The sequence below is a fragment of the Eurytemora carolleeae genome, unplaced genomic scaffold (genome assembly GCF_000591075.1).
Source record: "Eurytemora carolleeae unplaced genomic scaffold, Eaff_2.0 scaffold40, whole genome shotgun sequence".
Lineage (NCBI taxonomy): Eukaryota > Metazoa > Arthropoda > Copepoda > Calanoida > Temoridae > Eurytemora > Eurytemora carolleeae.
In genome coordinates, this window is record NW_019396035.1 from 431625 (window position 1) to 451559 (window position 19935).

At 34.9% G+C, this 19935-nt stretch overlaps 2 protein-coding genes across 5 annotated transcripts; both read left to right on the forward strand.

The window, feature by feature from the left end:
- The first annotated feature begins 7 nt into the window (after window positions 1-7).
- On the forward strand, window positions 8-5690 carry LOC111698440 (replication protein A 32 kDa subunit). Its single transcript, XM_023468787.1, has 4 exons — window positions 8-225; window positions 3047-3140; window positions 4219-4621; window positions 5434-5690. The coding sequence occupies exons 1-4, from the start codon at window positions 22-24 to the stop codon at window positions 5588-5590; spliced, it is 858 nt and encodes a 285-aa protein (XP_023324555.1). The 5' UTR covers window positions 8-21; the 3' UTR covers window positions 5591-5690.
- A 24-nt stretch (window positions 5691-5714) lies between these two features.
- LOC111698379 (uncharacterized) lies at window positions 5715-17192 on the forward strand. Of its 4 annotated transcripts, none has more exons than XM_023468707.1 (9): window positions 5715-6138; window positions 9497-9763; window positions 10355-10577; window positions 10649-11925; window positions 12110-12228; window positions 13343-14199; window positions 14350-15589; window positions 16479-16625; window positions 16982-17192. In XM_023468707.1, exons 1-8 carry the CDS (start codon window positions 6031-6033, stop codon window positions 16483-16485), a joined length of 4098 nt encoding a protein of 1365 aa, XP_023324475.1. In that variant the 5' UTR covers window positions 5715-6030; the 3' UTR covers window positions 16486-16625; window positions 16982-17192. The 4 variants fall into 4 exon arrangements, with proteins under 4 accessions (XP_023324475.1, XP_023324466.1, XP_023324482.1 ...); XM_023468698.1 differs by having other exon boundaries at window positions 16486-16625; XM_023468714.1 differs by having other exon boundaries at window positions 10355-10544; window positions 16486-16625.
- Window positions 17193-19935: the final 2743 nt, after the last annotated feature.

Consider the following 19935-nt stretch of genomic DNA (forward strand, 5'->3'; position numbering starts at 1 on the left):
ATCTTGTAGGGATATATTACTATGTTTACTAACAGTAGCTACGTGAGTGCCGGATACACGGTTACCTCCTCCCAGGAGCAGGGTTCACAGAACCCTCCTGTACGGAGATCTAAGAACCAGAATGTAGTTCCAATGCAGATCCTAGATCTGGTTCAACACTCGGAGGAGGACGGTCCTCTAACATTTGGAGGACAGGATGTGGGGATGGTCAAGGTTGTTGGACAGGTATTGGTGCCAAGCGCCGCTGATTTTTAACCAGGGTTGGCATGAAAAAAACCAGCTCAAAAAAACACTTTAAAAACCCCCCTGTAAGTGGGCTTTTTTCGGGTTTTATTGGGTTTTTGAATATTTATTCATTTCCTAAGACTTAAACCAATGATCTTAACAATGAATATTGTTCGAATATTGAGTTATTTAAAAAAAAATATTTAATTATTCAAACCTTGTAATTTTGGACTTCATGACGGTTTCTATAAGTTTGACATCAGACAAATCCAATTGTATAAAACTGAAGCATTCAATGATCTGCAGTTGAATAACAAGGATCAAAGATATTGAAAACCCCAATGACCCCAATAAGATACACAGTACTACATCAGAGCTGTCAAAATTTGTTGCGATAGAACAAGGGTTTAAAATTCCTTTGTCATTGAAGTTTTTAGGTATGCTTCTTGAGCAGATACATATTGAATATCCTCCGATTAATCTGAGCAGCCCCACTCCCAATCAGAATTATGTATCCAAGTGAGAAAATTAAATTCGTCTGAAACTTATAGAACTATAATATAAAAAAATTGCAGTATTCAACCCTTGAATAAGGGAAGTGATATTATTGTATTTGAGTATTTATATATGATTATCGCCTTTTATCACAACATTATTATTTTTCTGAACTATAAAGTTCACCTATTGCTTAAATAGTCTTATTATTATGAATTAGTATGAATTTTAGTAAGTTTTAACTAATTTCAAATTTAAAAGCCAAAAAAACCCTATAAAATTCACTGGGCTGGTTTTTTTTAAACCCTGGTTTTTACACCCCTCTTTTTAACCCCCCTTCTGCACGCACCTCTGACCCTTTAGTAAAAGTAAATTCAACCTAAAGTCTGGCCGTGTCAACCTTATTGCACCGGCTAGTCCTATTGAGTGTCTACTTTATTTACCCAATGTCCGGGCGATACAATACAGACTGGGACCGGAAAGGTTGACTCGGCACGGAAATTCAAATCTTTAGCTAGGAGTACAGCCTAACCATTTCTGGTTGTTTCGGTTGTATAGGTACATTTTTTTTTTTAAATGGAAGGAAAGGAGAAACCCCAGCACTAAAAAATCCAATTTTTGGCGATAATATGTTACAGAGTGGTTTACAAGATTTACAAATTACATGAGTACCAGTTCCTGTTTTTTACATTTAAATTCCTTATATCTAGAAGCCAGATAAATTTTCTTATTCGTTTTGAAATTAAGTACTGAAAATGAACATTTAATATTCATTAGATCGATTGGAACACAACTTCGAATTCTCGTAAGAAATATTTTTGGAAAAGGTTTAAGATATTTGTTTCTTAGTAATTCCAATTTAAAAATTTGTGTCCTATTAGGTTCTACAAATGGAGCAAACATTTCATTAAAAGACAAGGAAGTTTTTCTTTTATATATTCATACATAAAAGTAGAAGCATTATGTTTGTGTATATCAGACAATTTAAGTATTCCAAGTTTAGAAAAGTGGAGGAAATTTTTAGGATTCATTTGAGACATATAAAACGTTTTAAAGATGTATAATTACTGAGTTTGGGCGCAAAGTCGACGTTCAAATCATCCTTTTTGGTGGTTACGTTTTGAAAATTGATTTTTTTAAATCATTGAATAACGACGACAGAAAATGTAAATAAATTCGACAGTAAACTAATTAGATGTTTGGAAACATGTTTCTCAATAAAAATTTGTCAGTAAATTAATGTTAGAATCAATTATTTCTTTTTAATCATTATAATGAATTTCTTAAATTAAATAAACAAATAAGATTACTTATTTTCGTTAATAAGAGTCAATTTATTTTTCTAAATCTGTTCCTAATCAACTAATTGGTTAACTATAGAATTTTTGTTACATTTTTTGTCGTCGTTATTTAATAATTTTTTAAAACTTTATTCTCAAGACGTAACCACCCAAATGGATTATTTTAAAGGTCGACTTTGCGCTCAAAGTTTGCAACTTCTATTCAGTGAGTTGAATTTTATCAAACTGCAAACTTTATAATGAACATTTAAAGAACTTCTAATGTGAAATAAAATGTTTAATGAATGAATCCTTCGCCTATCTTAAACTGGTAATTCTAGGTAAATAAACTGAAGATTGTTAATTATAAGGATTTACAGGCCTGTTTGGAAAAAGAGTTTTTTTTAATTAATGAGTATAAGGGTTTCGCAGAAGTAAATTGATGGGTCAATCTTCTTAACGACCCAAAGACAAGATGATGTCCGAGGGTTGGAAGATTTAAGCCGACAATACATTCCAGAAGAAATTCTGTGCCAGTACATTTTTGGAAATGTATTACTAGGGTTATTACCTAGTTTGGGAATTAGGAGCGCAATCAAGCCAACTCAAGGAAAAAAACTGAAACTTACGATTACTTAGTTCAAAACTAATATCTGTGTATAGATGAATTAATCATTAATGTTATTTTATCAATAAAACTGTGTCATATTATTCGAAAAATGTTGTCAAAATCCTTGAAATTCGGGATTTTACGGTCAAAAACGTGAAGGTTACATGTTTTGACAGAAAGTATTTATCACAGTTTCAGTGGTAAAATTGCTGGTTTCATTTTATTCCAAAACAAAATATTTCATCACGTGTACTTTTTGATAGGTGAGCAATTCATTCAATTTTCCAGATCAAACTTGAAATATATTCTTCTTGCAAAACTGTTCCAGGGTAGAACATGTTTTCGGATAGTTTTATAAAATTATTTTATGCTAACCTTGTAAATGTAGTCAACATACTCTACATTAATACAAACGGCAAATTAAATACAGTGCTGAGTAGTTAGTATTGATGAAGCTGCTACAAGAATAAGCTACAGAATTGAAGATAGAACTGCTAGTATTGAGGCTTTGAAATATACAGAATCACAAGGAAACTTATTGTTTTTGATCAAATAAATGCAATCAATTGTTTAGTAATCTGTCACGTGAATTTTTTTCATACTCCCAGACATTTTTCAGGTTCCCCCTCTATCCTTCATGTTCTACTCTCTGACATTGTTCATGTTTCCCCCCTATCCTTCATGTTATACTCCCTGACATTTTTCAGGTTCCCCCTCTATCCTTCATGTTCTACTCCCTGACATTGTTCATGTTTCCCCCCTATCCTTCATGTTCTACTCCCTGACATTGTTCAGGTTTCCCCCCTTTCCTTCATGTTCTACTCCCTGACATTGTTCATGTTTCCCCCCTATCCTTCGTGTTCTACTCCCTGACATAATTCATGTTTCCCCCATATCCTTCATGTTCTACTCCCTGACATTGTTCATGTTTCCTCCATATTCTTCATGTTCTACTCCCTGACATTGTTCATGTTTCCCCCCTATCCTTTATGTTCTAATCCCTGGCATTGTTCATGTTTCCTCCCTATCCTTCATGTTCTACTCCCTGACATAATTCATGTTTCCCCCTATACTTCATGCTCTACTCCCTGACATTGTTCAGGTTCCCCCCCTATCCTTCATGTTCTAATCCCTGGCATTGTTCAGGTTTCCCCCCTATCCTTCATGTTCTACTCCCTGACATTGTTCATGTTTCCCCCATATCCTGTTCTACTCCATGACATTGTTCAGGTTTCCCCCATATCCTTCATGTTCTACTACCTGACATTGTTCAGCTTTCCCCCCTTTCCTTCATGTTCTACTACCTGACATTGTTCAGCTTTCCCCCCTATACTTAATGTTCTACTCCCTGACATTGTTCAGGTTTCCCCCCTATCCTTCATGTTTTACTCCCTGGCATATGTTCATGTTCCTCCCTATTCTTCATGTTCTACTCCCTGGCATATGTTCATGTTTCCTCCCAAATCAATTGTTCAATTTTCTATTGGGTTGCTCCATGTTCTTCAGTGTTTGTTTCACAAATTTTTAAATCATTATTTTCTTTCAATCTTGATTATTGAATTCCAAACAATTCTAGTTTAACTATTTTGTTTACAAAATAAGTTGTAGAGGATGAGTTGAGCAATATCAAACCTGGAGATCATGTTGGTATTGTTGGAATGTTGAAACCAGGACGGGAGGAGAAATCAATCCTTATTCTACGGATCTGGACTATGTCAAGTTTAGGTGAGGTTGATTCTCATCTTCTAGAACTTGTTCTCATTCCTCTCAAGATGCATCGGGTACAGGAGAGACGTGTTGCTATCGCTCAATCTCATTACACAGGAGAGGTTTACTCGGATTTCCCTAGGAAAGGAATGAATCCTTCTCAGCATAATCCCTACTCAGCCCCCCGGTCCAATACAGGATTGGGAACACAGAGAATGATTCCTGCTGGAGATTATCAATCCTACCGAACCCAGGACGAGTTCTCTGGAATACCGGATGCTAAGATCATTCTTAAAATCCTGAGGTAAAACAGGAGAACTCCTCAAAAATTTAAAATTCATTAATCAAAGAATGTTCATGCATTAATTGCAAACTTCTTTTAACTCAATGTATGACTTTAAATCTTTCATTGAACATGAGACACAAAAATTGAGCAATGTAAACACAATTATATTTTATTTAATAAGTGACTTAATAAGTTACTAGAACTAATTGCTTTGTAACAACATCAAACATTCTCAGGTAATGTTACTTCGGTCCTAAGGCATTTCCGTCCTACAATGCTTCCGTCCTAAGATACTTCGGACCTACGACATCTGTAGGTCGGATGTACATTCTATTTTGTTATTGCGACCTATACTCAGGAACTGCAGATCTTGCGACCTTGTCAGTATGTAGTTGACTACCATAAGGATCTCGCTGTTTCCGTTCCCCACAAGTTTGTAGGTCGGATGCACACTTTTTGTAGGTCGGATGCACAACTTTTAGAGGTCTGATGAACACATTTTGTAGGTAGGATGTTAAGATTTGCAAACGACCTATACAGTAGGTCGGATACACTAACTTTTTTTAAAATTAAATGTGTATCCGACATACTGCAGTCATCGGACCGCTGCCGAAAAACCACGTGCGGGTAGGCTGAAGTATCGTAGGACGGATGTAATACAATCCATTCTCAAGAATTGCTGTTTTGTCGTCTTCCTATTCCATTGTTTTCTGGTTCTCATTACAATTTGATTATTCTAGAAGCCATGCTATAGAATTGGAACGTTTTATATATTCTTAGGAGTCGTTATCTCTGTAATTTACAGGAAAACAATACTTATTATAATATAGATCTTGCTACACTGAGATGGGGATGAGCTTGGATGCTCTGGCACAGAGTTCAGGATATCCCCGGAGTAGGTTGTCTCCGGCTCTGGACTATCTGCTCCAGGAGGGGCATATATACTGCACCATGGACGATTTTCATTTCAAATCTACTGACGTTTAGATTATTCTATGAAGATACCTATATTATTTGGGAAAACATTTGTAAAATATTATTTATGAAGTGGACTTTAAATGTTGTTTAAATCGTTTCGAATTATTTTAAATTATGAATTTAAAAGTATTTATTTAATTATAAATTTTTTATGTAAAAACTTATAGTTTTTAATCCAGTAAAAAATGAAAATTGTTTATCCCTGGTTTGATTATGTACCAATGCCGCAAATATGTACTTCGCTAATCCCACTTGCTTTTTTTCAATGCATACTTACAGCGGACTTTAAACACTGTTTCGTGTTGAACAAATAGTTAATCGTTACTTAAAATAAAAATTTCAAATGATGTTTATGTGTCACAAGATACAACTTAGGAAACCGTTGATACAGGAGCAACAGGCCTATCAACTAGTTCTTGACAGTTATTAATTATGAAATTATATGTATTATGCTATATGTAAATGTTTTCATATTTATAGATTTTACAATGAGTATTTCTGGGGGAGGGCCCCGTCCTCGTCGTTGTAAGGGAGACAGTAACTTGGAAGTGCTCCAGGTACAGAGTTAACCACGAAGAATATTGTAACCTGTAATCGACAGGCTAAATTAGTTTGTTTACAAAATATATGGGCTAATAAAAACAGCTCCATAATATCTGAGATTTGTTGTATTACATTTACAAGGGACATTGTTCCTAGAAATGTGCACAAATCGAAAGATTTGGGTTTTAGGATCCCGGCCCATATTGAAAGTAAAAGTTTATAGTAAATACTATAACCAACATTTTTTTCAGCATCACAAGTGTTTTTATATTGAATCTCTTAACCGTTTTCAAGAAAATGTCAGGTTTTCCATTTTCAAACATATCCTGAATTTGAAACATTTCATGTTTCGAGACAAAACCCACTTTCCCGTTTTTGTGAATAATCCGCAATTCAAAACAAACCTCATTTTCATAACTTACAAAATAAATCACTGAAAGTAAAAAATATCTTTTGAAAACTAAATTAACTTCTGAATTATATTTAGAACCTAAGATTGCACACTTTATTTGTTAAATAAGAGAATAAAGTTGATTTAGTTTCTTGCATTTTAAATAATCAATTTCCCGCATTTCTAGTTAAATCTATAACATTGCATAAGAACAAAATAAAATTAATATTTTGATATCTTAATGCCGTAATGTTTTTCTTTTACCTTATCAAAAATCTTGTTTTATTGCGTAATTACGTAAATACTTGAAAATGACATTGATATGAATTCTAGTAGTTTTCTCAAAACCAGGATATGCTTAAAAAACGCGACATATGCTAAAATCCGGTAATTGTTTCAAAATAGGGATATGTTCGAAAATGAAAACGTGAATCATCGAAAAATTAATTCTCACACCTTATCAATAAATACTTTTAGCCATGTATGGTGTAGTTCTGTTTAACTCGGCTTGATGAAGATAACTTTGCAGATTTGGCCTATTTCTAACACTAAGTGTTAGAAATGGGCCAAGTATTAGTTTTGGAACTAATTTCCCCTGATTTAAAGTTTTGCGGAAAAGGGATTGGGGCTCAGTCCATACCGGGATTATTAGAAAATTGGAGTTATGTGTGGGGATCAATTATTGAAAAGAGTTATCTTTTTCTACCGTTCTCAGTTTTCAAGGAAGTTAGTTGCGCATGCCGTGTTAAATTTTAAGACAGAAAGAGTCTGTCCTCCGCGGCGCTCGGCCTCTTAGCCTGTTCTAGCCGGAGCGCTTGTCCCAGAAAGTTTCTTAACCTAACCTATAACCATAAAATATAAACTAATCTCTCTCTTCTTGTAATTCAACGATGTAAGTGCACGTAACTTCCTGAGGCAACTAACTGCCTATTTTTTAACCCAAATGAAGAGAAGTTTTCTTTAAACCCTTTCGAATTATAGTTTTTGTCGTCTTTCATGCGAGTTTTTGATATTCGTAAAACGGTTCCAACCTTGACAGAAATCAGATCTAAAAAATTGATGATCCATTCAGAATTAAATATTAATTAGTTTAACCTATTCTGAAAAAGAAAGAAACCATAAATTCGGACTGTTCAGATAGATTCATTATCTTTCTACTATTTTATCATTTTTGTGTTTTTGTAAAAATCTCCAATAGGAAATTTAAGAATCTTCAAATCTTCATTTTAGTTTTGTTTGTTGTGGCTAAACCTTTAAATTATAAATGCAATAATTATATTCTTATATTAGATCTTTCTATTCATATTTTGTTTTGAAGAGGGACAAAGAGGCTTTTCCCAGCCAAAGATTTATACCATTAATCTAGGTGTTGACAAGTTACTGGAGTTCTTGGATTTAGCTTCAGACAGTAACTAGTTGATTAGTTTCATTAAATACTAGATACGCAGCTAGTTTCCAGATATATATCTCTAGATACTACAGCTAGTTTCTAGATACTGCAATTAATTTCTAGATTTATCTCTAGATACTGCAGCTAGTTACTGGATATATCTCTAGATACTGCAACTAATTTCTAGATGTATCTCTGGATACTGCAGCTAGTTTCTAGATATATCTCGAGATACTGCAGCTAGTTACTGGATATTCTCTAGATACTGCAGCTATTTACTGAATATATCTCTAGTTACTGGACATATCTCTAGATATTGCAGCTAGTTACTGGATATATCTCTAGATACTGCAGCTAATTACTGGATATATCTATAGATACTGCAGCTAGTTACTGGATATATCTCTAGACACTACAGCTAGATAGAAACTGTAGCTAGTTAATGGATATATCTCTAGATACTGCAGCTAATTACTGGATTTATCTCTAGATACTGCAGCTAGTTACTGGATATATCTCTAGATACTACAGCTAGTTACTGTATATATCTAGATACTGCAGCTAGATACTGGATATATCTCTAGATACTGTAGCTAGTTAATGGATATATCTCTAAATACTGCAGCTAATTACTGGATATATCTTTAGATACTGCAGTTAGTTACTGGATATATCTCTAGATACTGTAGCTAGTTAATGGATATATCTCTAGATACTGCAGCTAGTTACTGGATATATCTCTAGATACTGGAGCTAGTTAATGGATATATCTCTAGATACTGCAGCTAGTTAATGGATATATCTCTAGATACTGCAGCTAGTTACTGGATATATCTCTAGATACTGGAGCTAGTTATGGATATATCTCTAGATACTGCAGCTAGTTACTGGATATATCTCTATATACTACAGCTAGCTACTGGATATATCTCTAGAAACTGTAGCTAGTTAATGGATATATCTCTAGATCCTGCAGTTAGTTACTGGATATATCTCTAGATACTGCAGCTAATTAATGGATATATCTCTAGATACTGTAGCTAGTTAATGGATATATCTCTAGATACTGCAGCTAGTTACTGGATATATCTCTAGATACTGCAGCTAGTTACTGGATATATCTCTAGATACTGTAGCTAGTTAATGGATATATCTCTAGATACTGTAGCTAGTTAATGGATATATCTCTAGATACTGCAGCTAGTTACTGGATATATCTCTAGATACTGCAGTTAGTCAATAGATATTTCTCTTAGACAGTATCTAGTTGATTAGCCTTATTAAAAACCTTAAGACACTGCAGCTATTTTAAATCCCACGACAGTAACTAGTTAATAAATACATTTTTATTAGGTAAGGTACCAAGAAGTAGGTAGGCATAGGCATTATATTAGATCTAGGTCTAATTAACTACTAGTAACTTGATAAATCTAGTTTTAGACAAGTAAAATTATATCCGAGTTCTTGGTTTTGTTAACGTTCAATAGTTCCCAACTTAATTTACTGCTCACTTTTCTTAGGTAAAATAAAAACAAGGAACGATGAACTGTTAAGTAAGGTTTTTTAATCTGTTGATCTAGCAATTATTTAGGAAAAGCCCCCGGGTATAAAGAAACCTGTGATTAATGAGTCTGACATGCTAAGCTCCAGGTGTACTTCTAAGCTTGGACGAGGATGTAACTTAAGTGACGTTAAAAGAATTTCCAAATGTTCCGAATTCTGTGAGCCGGAGCAAAAGCGTTCTAGGATGGATGACGGAAATGATCCTGAGACTGAAGTATCCATTGTTTCTGTTCAACTGGAGGAGGATAAATTGGAACCTTCGTTGGAACTTAAAACAAGGCACTCCAGCAACAAGGATAAAATTCTTTCTTCATTAAAGAATTTAAACATTTTTATTCTTTAAAATAGTGACTTCACCACAGTAATCCCTAAAAATTTTACCAATAACGGGTTTAAAGTTATTGTTTAGTTATTTTGTTGAATAAAATTAACATTTTCATTTCTGTTAATCTTTAACATTCAGCACACTCGCCAGTTTTTTTCTAGAAGAATTAGTTAGCTTTTCAAACCGTTTACTTGATTTTTTTTTTGAGAAATGGGCACATTTTGTTTAAGCAACCTCAAGCCAGATATCAAAATCACTTAGAATATAGTCCCCCCCCCTTGCAACATACAACTGTGAAACCTTGAAAATCAACGGAAACATAAATTTAAAATTTATACGTTTTAACACATTAAACATTTTCGAGGATGAACAATTCTTTCCAGTTTTGAGTCAATTTATCAAAGATTATTTGGACCTAATGAAGGGGTTTGTCTAAATTTTCATTTTGTGGGGCAGGTGTAAGACTTCAGGTAGTGGCTGATTTTGTGGCCTAAAACACATTTCTTTTCTTAAAATAATCTTGTAATTAGCCTGTGTTTAAAGAATTTTTGTGTCGCGTAGATAAGTGTTAATGAGGATATGAGCAGTTCCCATTCTAAGGATCCAGATTCAGTTTTGATCCAAGATTCTGGTGTATTACCAAACAGCACTGGTGCCTTTTCTACAACCTCACAGACTTCCACTGGTGTCGTTACAAACAGTTCTCAGACTTCCACTAGTGTCGTTACAACTAGCTCTCGGACTTCCACTGGTGTCGTTACAAACAGTTCTCAGACTTCCACTGGTGTCGTTACAAATGTAACGACACCAGTGGAAGTCTGAGAACTGTTTGTAACGACAAACCCAACCCCATAGATTCTGAAAGTTCTACTGGTTCCAACCTGATGCATCTTGAAAGTTCTATTGGTTCCAACCCCATTCATCCTGGAGAATCTATTGTTTCCAATCCCATTCATCCGGAAGAATCTATTGGTTCCAACCCCATTCATCCTGGAGAATCTAATGGTTCCAATCCCATTCATCCGGAAGAATTTATTGGTTCCAACCCCATTCATCCTGGAGAATCTATTTGTTCCAACCCCATTCATCCTGGAGAATCTGTTGGTTCCAACCCCGTTCATCCTGGAGAATCTATTGGTTCCAACCCCGTTCATCCTGGAGAATCTATTGGTTCCAACCTGTTAAATCAAGAAGACTCCATTGGTTTCAAGCCCATTCATTCAATAAGTTCTACTGACACTAAAACGATCTATCCAAAAGATTCTATTAGTCCCAACTCGATCCATCCAGAAGATTCCATTGTTTCCAAGCCAATAAATACAAACAATTCTGCTGACTCTAAAACGATCCATCCAGAAGATTCTATTGGTTCTAAGGTGATCCACCCAGAAGAGTCATTTGGATCCAAGCTGAACCGTTCTGGAGATTCTATTAGTTCCAACGTGTTCCATCCAGAAATATCTATTGGTTCGAAGAAGATCCATCTAGAAGAATCTATTGGTTCCAAGGTGATCCATCCTGAAGAATCTATTGGTTTTAAAATGATCCATCCAGAAGATTCCATTGGCTCCAAGGTGATCCATCCTGATGAATCTATAGGTTCCAAGGAGATCCCTCCTGATGAATCTATAGGTTCCAAACCAATCCATCCGGATGAATCTTTTCGCCCGAAGCCGATCCATTCAGAAGATTCCCTTGATTCCAAACCAATCCATCCAGATAAAGCTTTTGGTTTGAAAACGATCCATTCTGAAGAATCTATTGGTTCAAAACGGATTCGTTTTGAAGGTTCCACTGGAACTCACCGAACCTGTCACGAAGAACCCACCAGTTCTAAGTCATTATGCACGGAGGCATCTGTATCTTCCCAATCTGTGCAATTTAAGAATATGATTAGTTCTCCTAAAATCCTTCCACAGGGTTTAGTAGGGCCACCTTCAATCCTAAACTCGTACTCAGATCCAACTATTAGAATTACTGAATCTGAGAACCCTGAGTACGAAGCATTCTTGGCTGATCAGCATCTGCGTAATATAATGAAGCTTGAAAGCTGGAGAAGAAAGGACCCGGAAGAATCAGAAGCAAGTTCTTCAAAAGGTCCAGAAGATTCTGATTCCAAGAGTAACTCTCAGGAATGGCATTCTCAATTTAATCTGCATGCAAATGAGCAATGATTTCCATGGTTTTATTTCTACTGAAAAGTTCGTTTTTTACAACTTTATGATATATAACGCAAGCATTCTTATTTTATCCTAAACATTTGAACATCATACTATTATAACCTGGCACAATTAACTGAGAATTTCTATTGATTAGGAGGATAGAAAGAAACTGTATCCTGGAATGGCAAATATTGGCAAATTTGTTTATTTCGGAGAAAATTATCCGCACTTGTACTGCTCCCATAGTCTCTCACAAGGATCATATACGACAAGGTAGTACACTTTTATCTTATAAAGTCGGGGGTAAGGGATTAGTCAGATATTTTAGTGAAGAGGTAGGAACCAATAATACATCTTATTTACAATATAAATATTTAGCCCTTTTGGTCGAATCTCCATCCTTGTAAACAACCTTTTTTCCAGGTTTGATTTCCTCTCTTATAATACAGAAGTGCGACTAAAAGAACTAAAAACGTAATTTCAATGAACCCTTATTGATAGGGGGGCACGTACGATACCCAATGCTGCCCTTAAAAGCCTCGTCTTTCCAAAATGAATTAGATATCCATGTTTTTGTTTTTGAAAGTTCTTATTTTCATTTGTTAACTCTACAAAATGGCTTGCATATTTCTTTAGAATGATACCCTGTAAGCCAGAAAAGCCAGTTACTTTATCTTCCATATTATTGACCAATGTTGCCGCTGTGAATCGGGCATGCCCCTCGTTAGATGCATTATCTTTGATCCTTAATGCTTATTCCACAAAAGTTAAGTTAGTCAAAGTTAAGATGACCCTGTATATCAAAGTTAAGATGACCCTGGATATCAAAGTTAAGATGACCCTGTACCCTGGATATCAAAGTTAAGATGACCCTGCATATCAAAGTTAAGATGACCCTGTATTTCAAAGTTAAGATGACCCTGGATATCAAAATTAAGATGACCCTGTATTTCAAAGTTAAGATGTACCTGAAGTTAAGATGACCCTGTATATCAAAGTTAAGATGACCCTGGATATCAAAGTTAAGATGACCCTGCATATCAAAGTTAAGATGACCCTGCTTATCAAAGTTCAATTCACAAGGGTACCCTTAAAACTATTGTCTGATCAAGTATTCATTAGATATCAATGCTTATAATTTTTAAAACTGATAATTTTGGTTTCTCTTTAAAAATAACTTGCGAATTTTTATTGCATGAAAATATTTATGAATTATCAGAATTAAACACTATTATAAACCTAGAAAACGACAATATCTTTCAAATTACTTATCAGATTAAGGTTTCAAGGGCACCCTTGTAAATCCTTCTAGTAGTATTTACATTTTAAAATTACGCTTACAGTCCCTTTAAGCGATTAAACTCTACAACCATCTGTATTTATAAAGGTATTTGATTCCAAAAAGCGAGATTGTCCCCTATGGTATTGCTGGTGAGATGAATGCTAGCGGTGGGCTCACTGGAACATCTCTCCAGGATCTTCAAGCTCAGATTAATCTGAAAATAAATCAATCAAAGTCTGAACCTATCCAGTCCAACATGAAAAATGTAGGTTCTAAGAAAGAGCATCTTGTGTATTGCTCTGTTATTAAATCAATCCCAAAGCCTAATGAAACCAGAAGAATTTTATGTAGGACTGACTCCAGAGAAGATGATACAACTCTCAACCCTACTCCAAACCAGGGGTCTGCAAACCCTCCACCTCCAATAATGAATAATAAGATCTCAGTTCGACCTGGAGTGAATATTACTTTAATTAATCGGAAACCTGGTCGAACAAACCCAAGTTCTTCCCTAGTAAAGTCTTCTACCCGTATATACTCCAAATCCATTATTAATTCACAACCCTCAGTATCATTACTCCCGAAGCTTTTATTAGACAAAAAACAACCAAAAATATCATCTCCGTCACAACTCGTTGTAAAGAGGAACACAGTTCCTGTATCTTCTCCAGTGGTCTCCACTTCTCCTCAAACACTTCCTGTTCGTCCATCTACTTGTCCGCCTTTGCCTTCTACACGTTCTTCTCCAACCTCTCCTTCTCTTCCTCTCCACATTGATACGGTTGAGGATGAACCTTCTCCTACACCTATTCCAGCTGTATTCTCAGCTCTGAAACCAAGTCTTGAAACTGGGATTATAACCTCTTTGTCAAGGTCTCCTGTCCATCTAGATAGTAGAGATTTAGCCAACCCAATCACTGATCAACCTGATATCTTAGAAACCATGCAGCCTAATGTTAAAGGTGAGAGAAACATTTTAAAATAATTTTCTTTTAATGTTTTGCAAGCATGAAATTATATGACTTTCAAATGTTGTATTTTAACTTTGAATGAATAAAGTATTACCTCCACCAAACATGAGATGCTTGGTTTAATTTTTTTAATGATTTCAGGTAACGTTCGACATTTCCCTGTTACCCTTGAGACAAGGAAATCCAGTTTAAATCCGCCAAAGGTTTCCGTTTCCAGCACAGGTTGTCAGACTGACTGGTCCCTACAACCCTTAGATTCTTTTGTATTTATGCCGACAAATCAATGTCAGGTCACAGGAACCATCCAACCTCGTTTAGACTCAGAGACGGAGACAGACGAGGGAGAGCATGAATTAGATGTTAGTTTGGATCAATCTAGAATACCTGATTTATTGAGCAGGGATCAGGATTTCGTTCTCTCAAATCACAAGTTTATTCTCAATGAGAACGCGGAGACTCTAGCCGCAATCCAGTCCATAGAAATGGGTGGAGAACATGACGATTTCTTGATAGATAACTGCAATCAGTTCCTAATGTCTGATAGAGAACCTAATGATAACATCAACCTCATCGCGGAGGATTCATCATTTAATAAACTTGACATAAATCTTCTCTCCTCTGAGAACCACATGAATTTTAGTCCTGATCAATTGGCAGAATCGTTTTCCGAATCCCTAGAGCGATCCAGGGGAATGGAGTTCTCACAACTTGATAAGATAATGGGAGAAGAAATATGTGAGGGAGAAAGTTCCAATCTTGATGAATTTAATGAAATTGTTGGCAATCTAATGAACAATTGTGAAATAAAGCAGGAACACAAATCAAATGTAAGCATGTCAACGCAGGATTTTAATTTAGATTTCGAAGATTACAGAAGCAAAGACTTTACATGCGACAAACGCTCTTATACTGGTTCTCTTAGCAGGAGAGAAGGTTGTCCCTTGGAACCAGAAATTATGGAGAACATTGCCATGTTTGTTGAAACCACGGAGAGGGAAGGAAACCACCACAGTTCTGTGTTCTCAGACAACCCTGAGAATGAAGAGCAGTTCTTTTCGTCTCCTGAGTACGATTGTCGATTAGTTGATCCTACCGCCGAATTTTTTCCCCACCTAGAAAGAATTGAAAGCATTGAATCGAACTATGACAAGAAAGTCTCTGCTGGAATAAAAAGAACCAATCTATCCTGTCGTGCCGTAGTTCAACTAAGTGCAGACATATCTTCCCAATACCAGGACGTGAACGATCAAGATTTCAACTCCGTCTCTCCGATCTCAACACACAACTACATTATACCAAATACAGATTTCTCCGATGAATTCCCACACTTGGAGACTAGTCTGGAAAACATACTGGAGAGTAATAGAATTCTAGGACCAAGGTATAAACAAATCTATTCTAATTTAGAGCTTTTTAAAGAAATTATCATCAGTTTTAAACTGTTTTGATTTTAAGCATGTCAAAAAAAATATCAACAATTCTTTCTTATTGAAGGAAATGTAATCTGGCATAGGTCATATCGTGAAACCTAGCTATATTTCCTTATTTGTGTCGTAAAGCCTTATTCGACCTCATGCTTGGAAAAAATGTCGGTTTTTATAAAGTTTCAAAAATCTATTAATGTTTACGAAAAAAACCGAAAACTTTTACTTTTGAGCTTTACAATTACGAAAAAATTGACCGCTTGAAAAGTAACATTTAAACGCCTACATTTTTGCAAGTGGAGGGTGCGCCCTAAACGCCAATTTTGTGTTTATTTTAATACTGTACATAAAAGTTTAGGCCCTTATTTGAGGCTCTTTTTCTTCTCAGCTCATATTATGGCCCAAACTATTGACGTTTTATGCTTAAAAACATAAAAAAAAAACTTTTTAGCTGGGAATAAATCTTTATAGGAATAATATATTGTTTTTTTTAAGTAAAAATTAATAATACTCGGCTACGACGTAAGGGAACAAAAACTTTCCTTTTATTTTAACACGGCACAGAAACCTGTTAAAAGTTTATAGAAATAAATCAGAAGTGATTCGCGTCTTAAAAAGAATTTTAAAAATAAGGATCCCTGTACTCATTTTTCACATACACGCAAGAAATTTTGTTTTTGGCCTGGGAAGGTTTTAGATAAACATGAATTAAATAAAAAAAATTGTTTCCTTTTTCTAAATGTTTTTGAGATATATCCATTCTATTGACTTGTTGTCGTAGTATGACTCATCGTATTGTGTAATGTACATTGAAACGTTCATCTGAAAAAAACATAATTTATGAAGATTTTAGGGATAAGAAAAGAGAAATGGAAGACCAAACACACATCTAGACTGGTAAAAACTATGCTAAGATGTGTACATTCTGTATGTTCCGACAGTGTTCTGTTTACATGCCCCGGATATGATCGACAAGAATGCCTTTAATTGCAGGTAAAATTTTTTAATTTTCTCTTGACCTTGTTTTATCCATCAATTTTATACTAAAATCTTTATACACATATTGATTGAGAGGCGTATTCCAGGACAAATTCCTTAACACTCCGTTAAACTTTTCCAAAAGCTTATTGGTAATATAATCCCGAATCCTTATCTGTGACTGAAACTAAATTAGATTATGTTGATTTTCAAGTATTTACAATTCTAAAAGATGTGGGAAAAATTTTTTTTTTTAGTTTCAACCATTTTTAAAAAGCATATTTTCAGTCACAGCTTCGGTATTCTTGAAAAATAGAATGAATTTTGAAAAATGTTTACACCCTTATATTAAACACATTTTATATTTTTAGGCTTAAAGGGGAAATATAATTCAATATGAGGAGTGAGGACTTTGCTCTACCAAGATATTCTTGGAAATGTTTTAAACCTACTGTTTATTAATCTCAACCAAATAGGAAATATTTATTTTAATTTGTTGAACTAAAGGTTAAACTATAGTTAACCTATGTTTATTTATGCATTATACCATGCATTATACCAAAGAATATATACGTTATTTTATTTTATTTGTTCAATATGAAGTTATTTTTTGGATTTTCTTTAAAAAATGAAGAAATAAATTTGAAATATCTTTGTTCATCCATTTAAAAGAATATTTAAAGATTTGGAGAAGTTGTATTTAAAAACATAATGACGGATTTGTCACTCTAAACCATGGAGTTGATCATTTAAACCTTGGAGTATATTACCTTAATCTTGAATTTTACATGTGTTCCAGTACTTTTTATGAAAAATTTCAAAAGCAATAAAAAAATTTAACATGCTACTTGTAGAAATAAAAACAAATATTTAATCAAAGGTCAATTCATATCATTAGTTCTAAAGACACGTTTTGTCTGCCAAAATAAGTCCTAAAAGGTAAAAAAAAAAAGTCAAAATAATATACAACTTTTCACTTTGGATGAGTCAACTTTTGTGTTTTACTCAAGCTTTTTTGTTTGTTCAGGAGGGGTGTGGCATATACAGGGTGTCCCAAGAAACATGACAGTAGCAAGACGATTTGAAAGTCGTCTTTGAACTTTGAATTTATTTGAGACATTCAGTCGTCAACCTACTTTCACATGTATGATTCTTGAGATAACCACAATATTTTTCTAGTCCTGGTATTTCCAAAATGTGGTCTGCCTTTTTTGTGTTGTAAATATTACCGGAGAATTTCGTTCAGATTTCAATTTTATTAAATAAAACCAAATTTGAACGAAATTTGAACGAAATCTCCTGTAATATTAAAAGCACAAGAAAGGTAGACCACATTTTGGAAATGCCAAGACTAGAGGTATTTTGTTATATTAACTCGAGAATTTAAATTTTAAAATAGCGGAGGCACGGTCTGCATATTGGAGGCTCAGTCTGCCTAGCAAATCTGGGGAGCTCGTGTCTGCATAGCAGAGGCTCATGGCGTCCGGGGTTCCCTCCCTCGTTTCGTGGAACATCCTGTATGCTTTTTTATCTGTAGTTAGGAGAAAGAGTAGGGGGCAATTTTAGATGAATAAAATAATAAGGTTAAAGAACCTGTAAAAACTTACCCCGGGATGTTCAGAAAGATGAAAATTTCCCTGTATGATAATTAAAGGACTGTATGTTTTGGTGAATCTTATTGACGTACTAAGCCTAGGGGTGTCGGAAATATTTTTTTAGCATTTTTTTTTTGAAAACGTCCCATAAACTCTAAAAGGTTTAAATTTTGATTAAATTAATGGGTGATTGCATATACTTCATTAAACTTTCTTTAACCGACACGTTTTTTTCTAAATTGCCAAACCAAACAGAATTTTTATTTTTGATGAAAATATGTAAGTACAGTCAGAAGCACTTCTTAGTATAATTTCTTAGTTTTGCACAATTTTCATGCACGAAAAATCTGGTTTAATACTAACCAGCTGTTCACTTAATGGAGGGAGGGATGGCAACCACGCAAATTTGTAATTGCTGGGTACTGTGGGGTACTGTGAGGTACCCAGCAATACCCCCTATTATCTCCAGTACCCATGAGGACCACCCAGTAACTGCAGTATCCCATAACACCCCCATCAACCCGTCCTTCCCTCAATATGAACCCAGTACCCCACAGTACCACCCAGTAACTGCAGTATCCCACAATACCCCCCCCCCCCATTATCCCGTCCTTCCCTCAATATGCACCCAGTACTCCACAGTACCACCCAGTGACCATCAGTTCCATGCATGACCCCAAAGCACCCCGCAATATAATTCACAAAGAGTCAATATAATTCACCAAAACTATACTAATTTTCATCTTTCTAAACATCTCACGGAAATAAGTACAGGTACTTCGGAAATAAATGGCGCGAATCTCCACAAACAGTTTTGAACCAATTTCTTATGGAGAATAACCTTTCAGTTTGAATTGCTGTGACTAATGACAGTAATGGTTATGCATATACTATGTATATGTCAGATAATATATTAACAGGATCAATATCTGACATGTTTGGTTGGGTTGTAATTAATCTTTTCCTTCATCTTCATTCTTCATCAATAATTCCTTTTTCTCATCAAAAATATATATTTTTCGATGCGGATTTTATTTACTTTATCTACGGGGTGTCCTCATAGATAAATAAATAAATATAAATAGCTTATGTACGCAAAATCACCCAGAATTGTACGAATTGTACAGTCCCGAGATAAGAGAGTTACAGAGATCGATAATCAGCGATATTTTCCACAGCATGTTCTATTGTGAACAAGTGCTGTACACGACCAATCAGTAAACATCTGTATTCTGGGATATTTAAGGATCCTTTGGATACGAAACACAAAATCTTCCAAAAAAAGACTGAATTCATAAATGTTAGGTTCATGTTTAAAATTGGAGTATTTCTTTAAAAGTTGTAAAACTTAACCCCTGAATGGGTATTATGTTCAACAATTGTGGCCTATAGTAAAAGCGTAGCATGTTTTGCCGGGTCAACTTAGGCATACGTAGCCCACCCAGTGAAAGGAGATAAGCAATCTGTGTATAGTCTGTGGTACAGTCCGTGAACTGATAACACTTCCAGGGATCAAAGTGTACTTCAATGACAAGCGGGTTAAATTGGTGCTTTAATGGATTTCATGATTATAATATCACACATGATTTCATCTTTGTTTAGCATATTGAATTGAATATAAATCATTTAATTATTTTAAGTTCTGAGGTATTTTAGATTTTTCCATACCGAGCATGGAATGATTTCAGGGTTTCAGAAAAGGTGATTTTACACCCCCCCCCCCCCCCCCC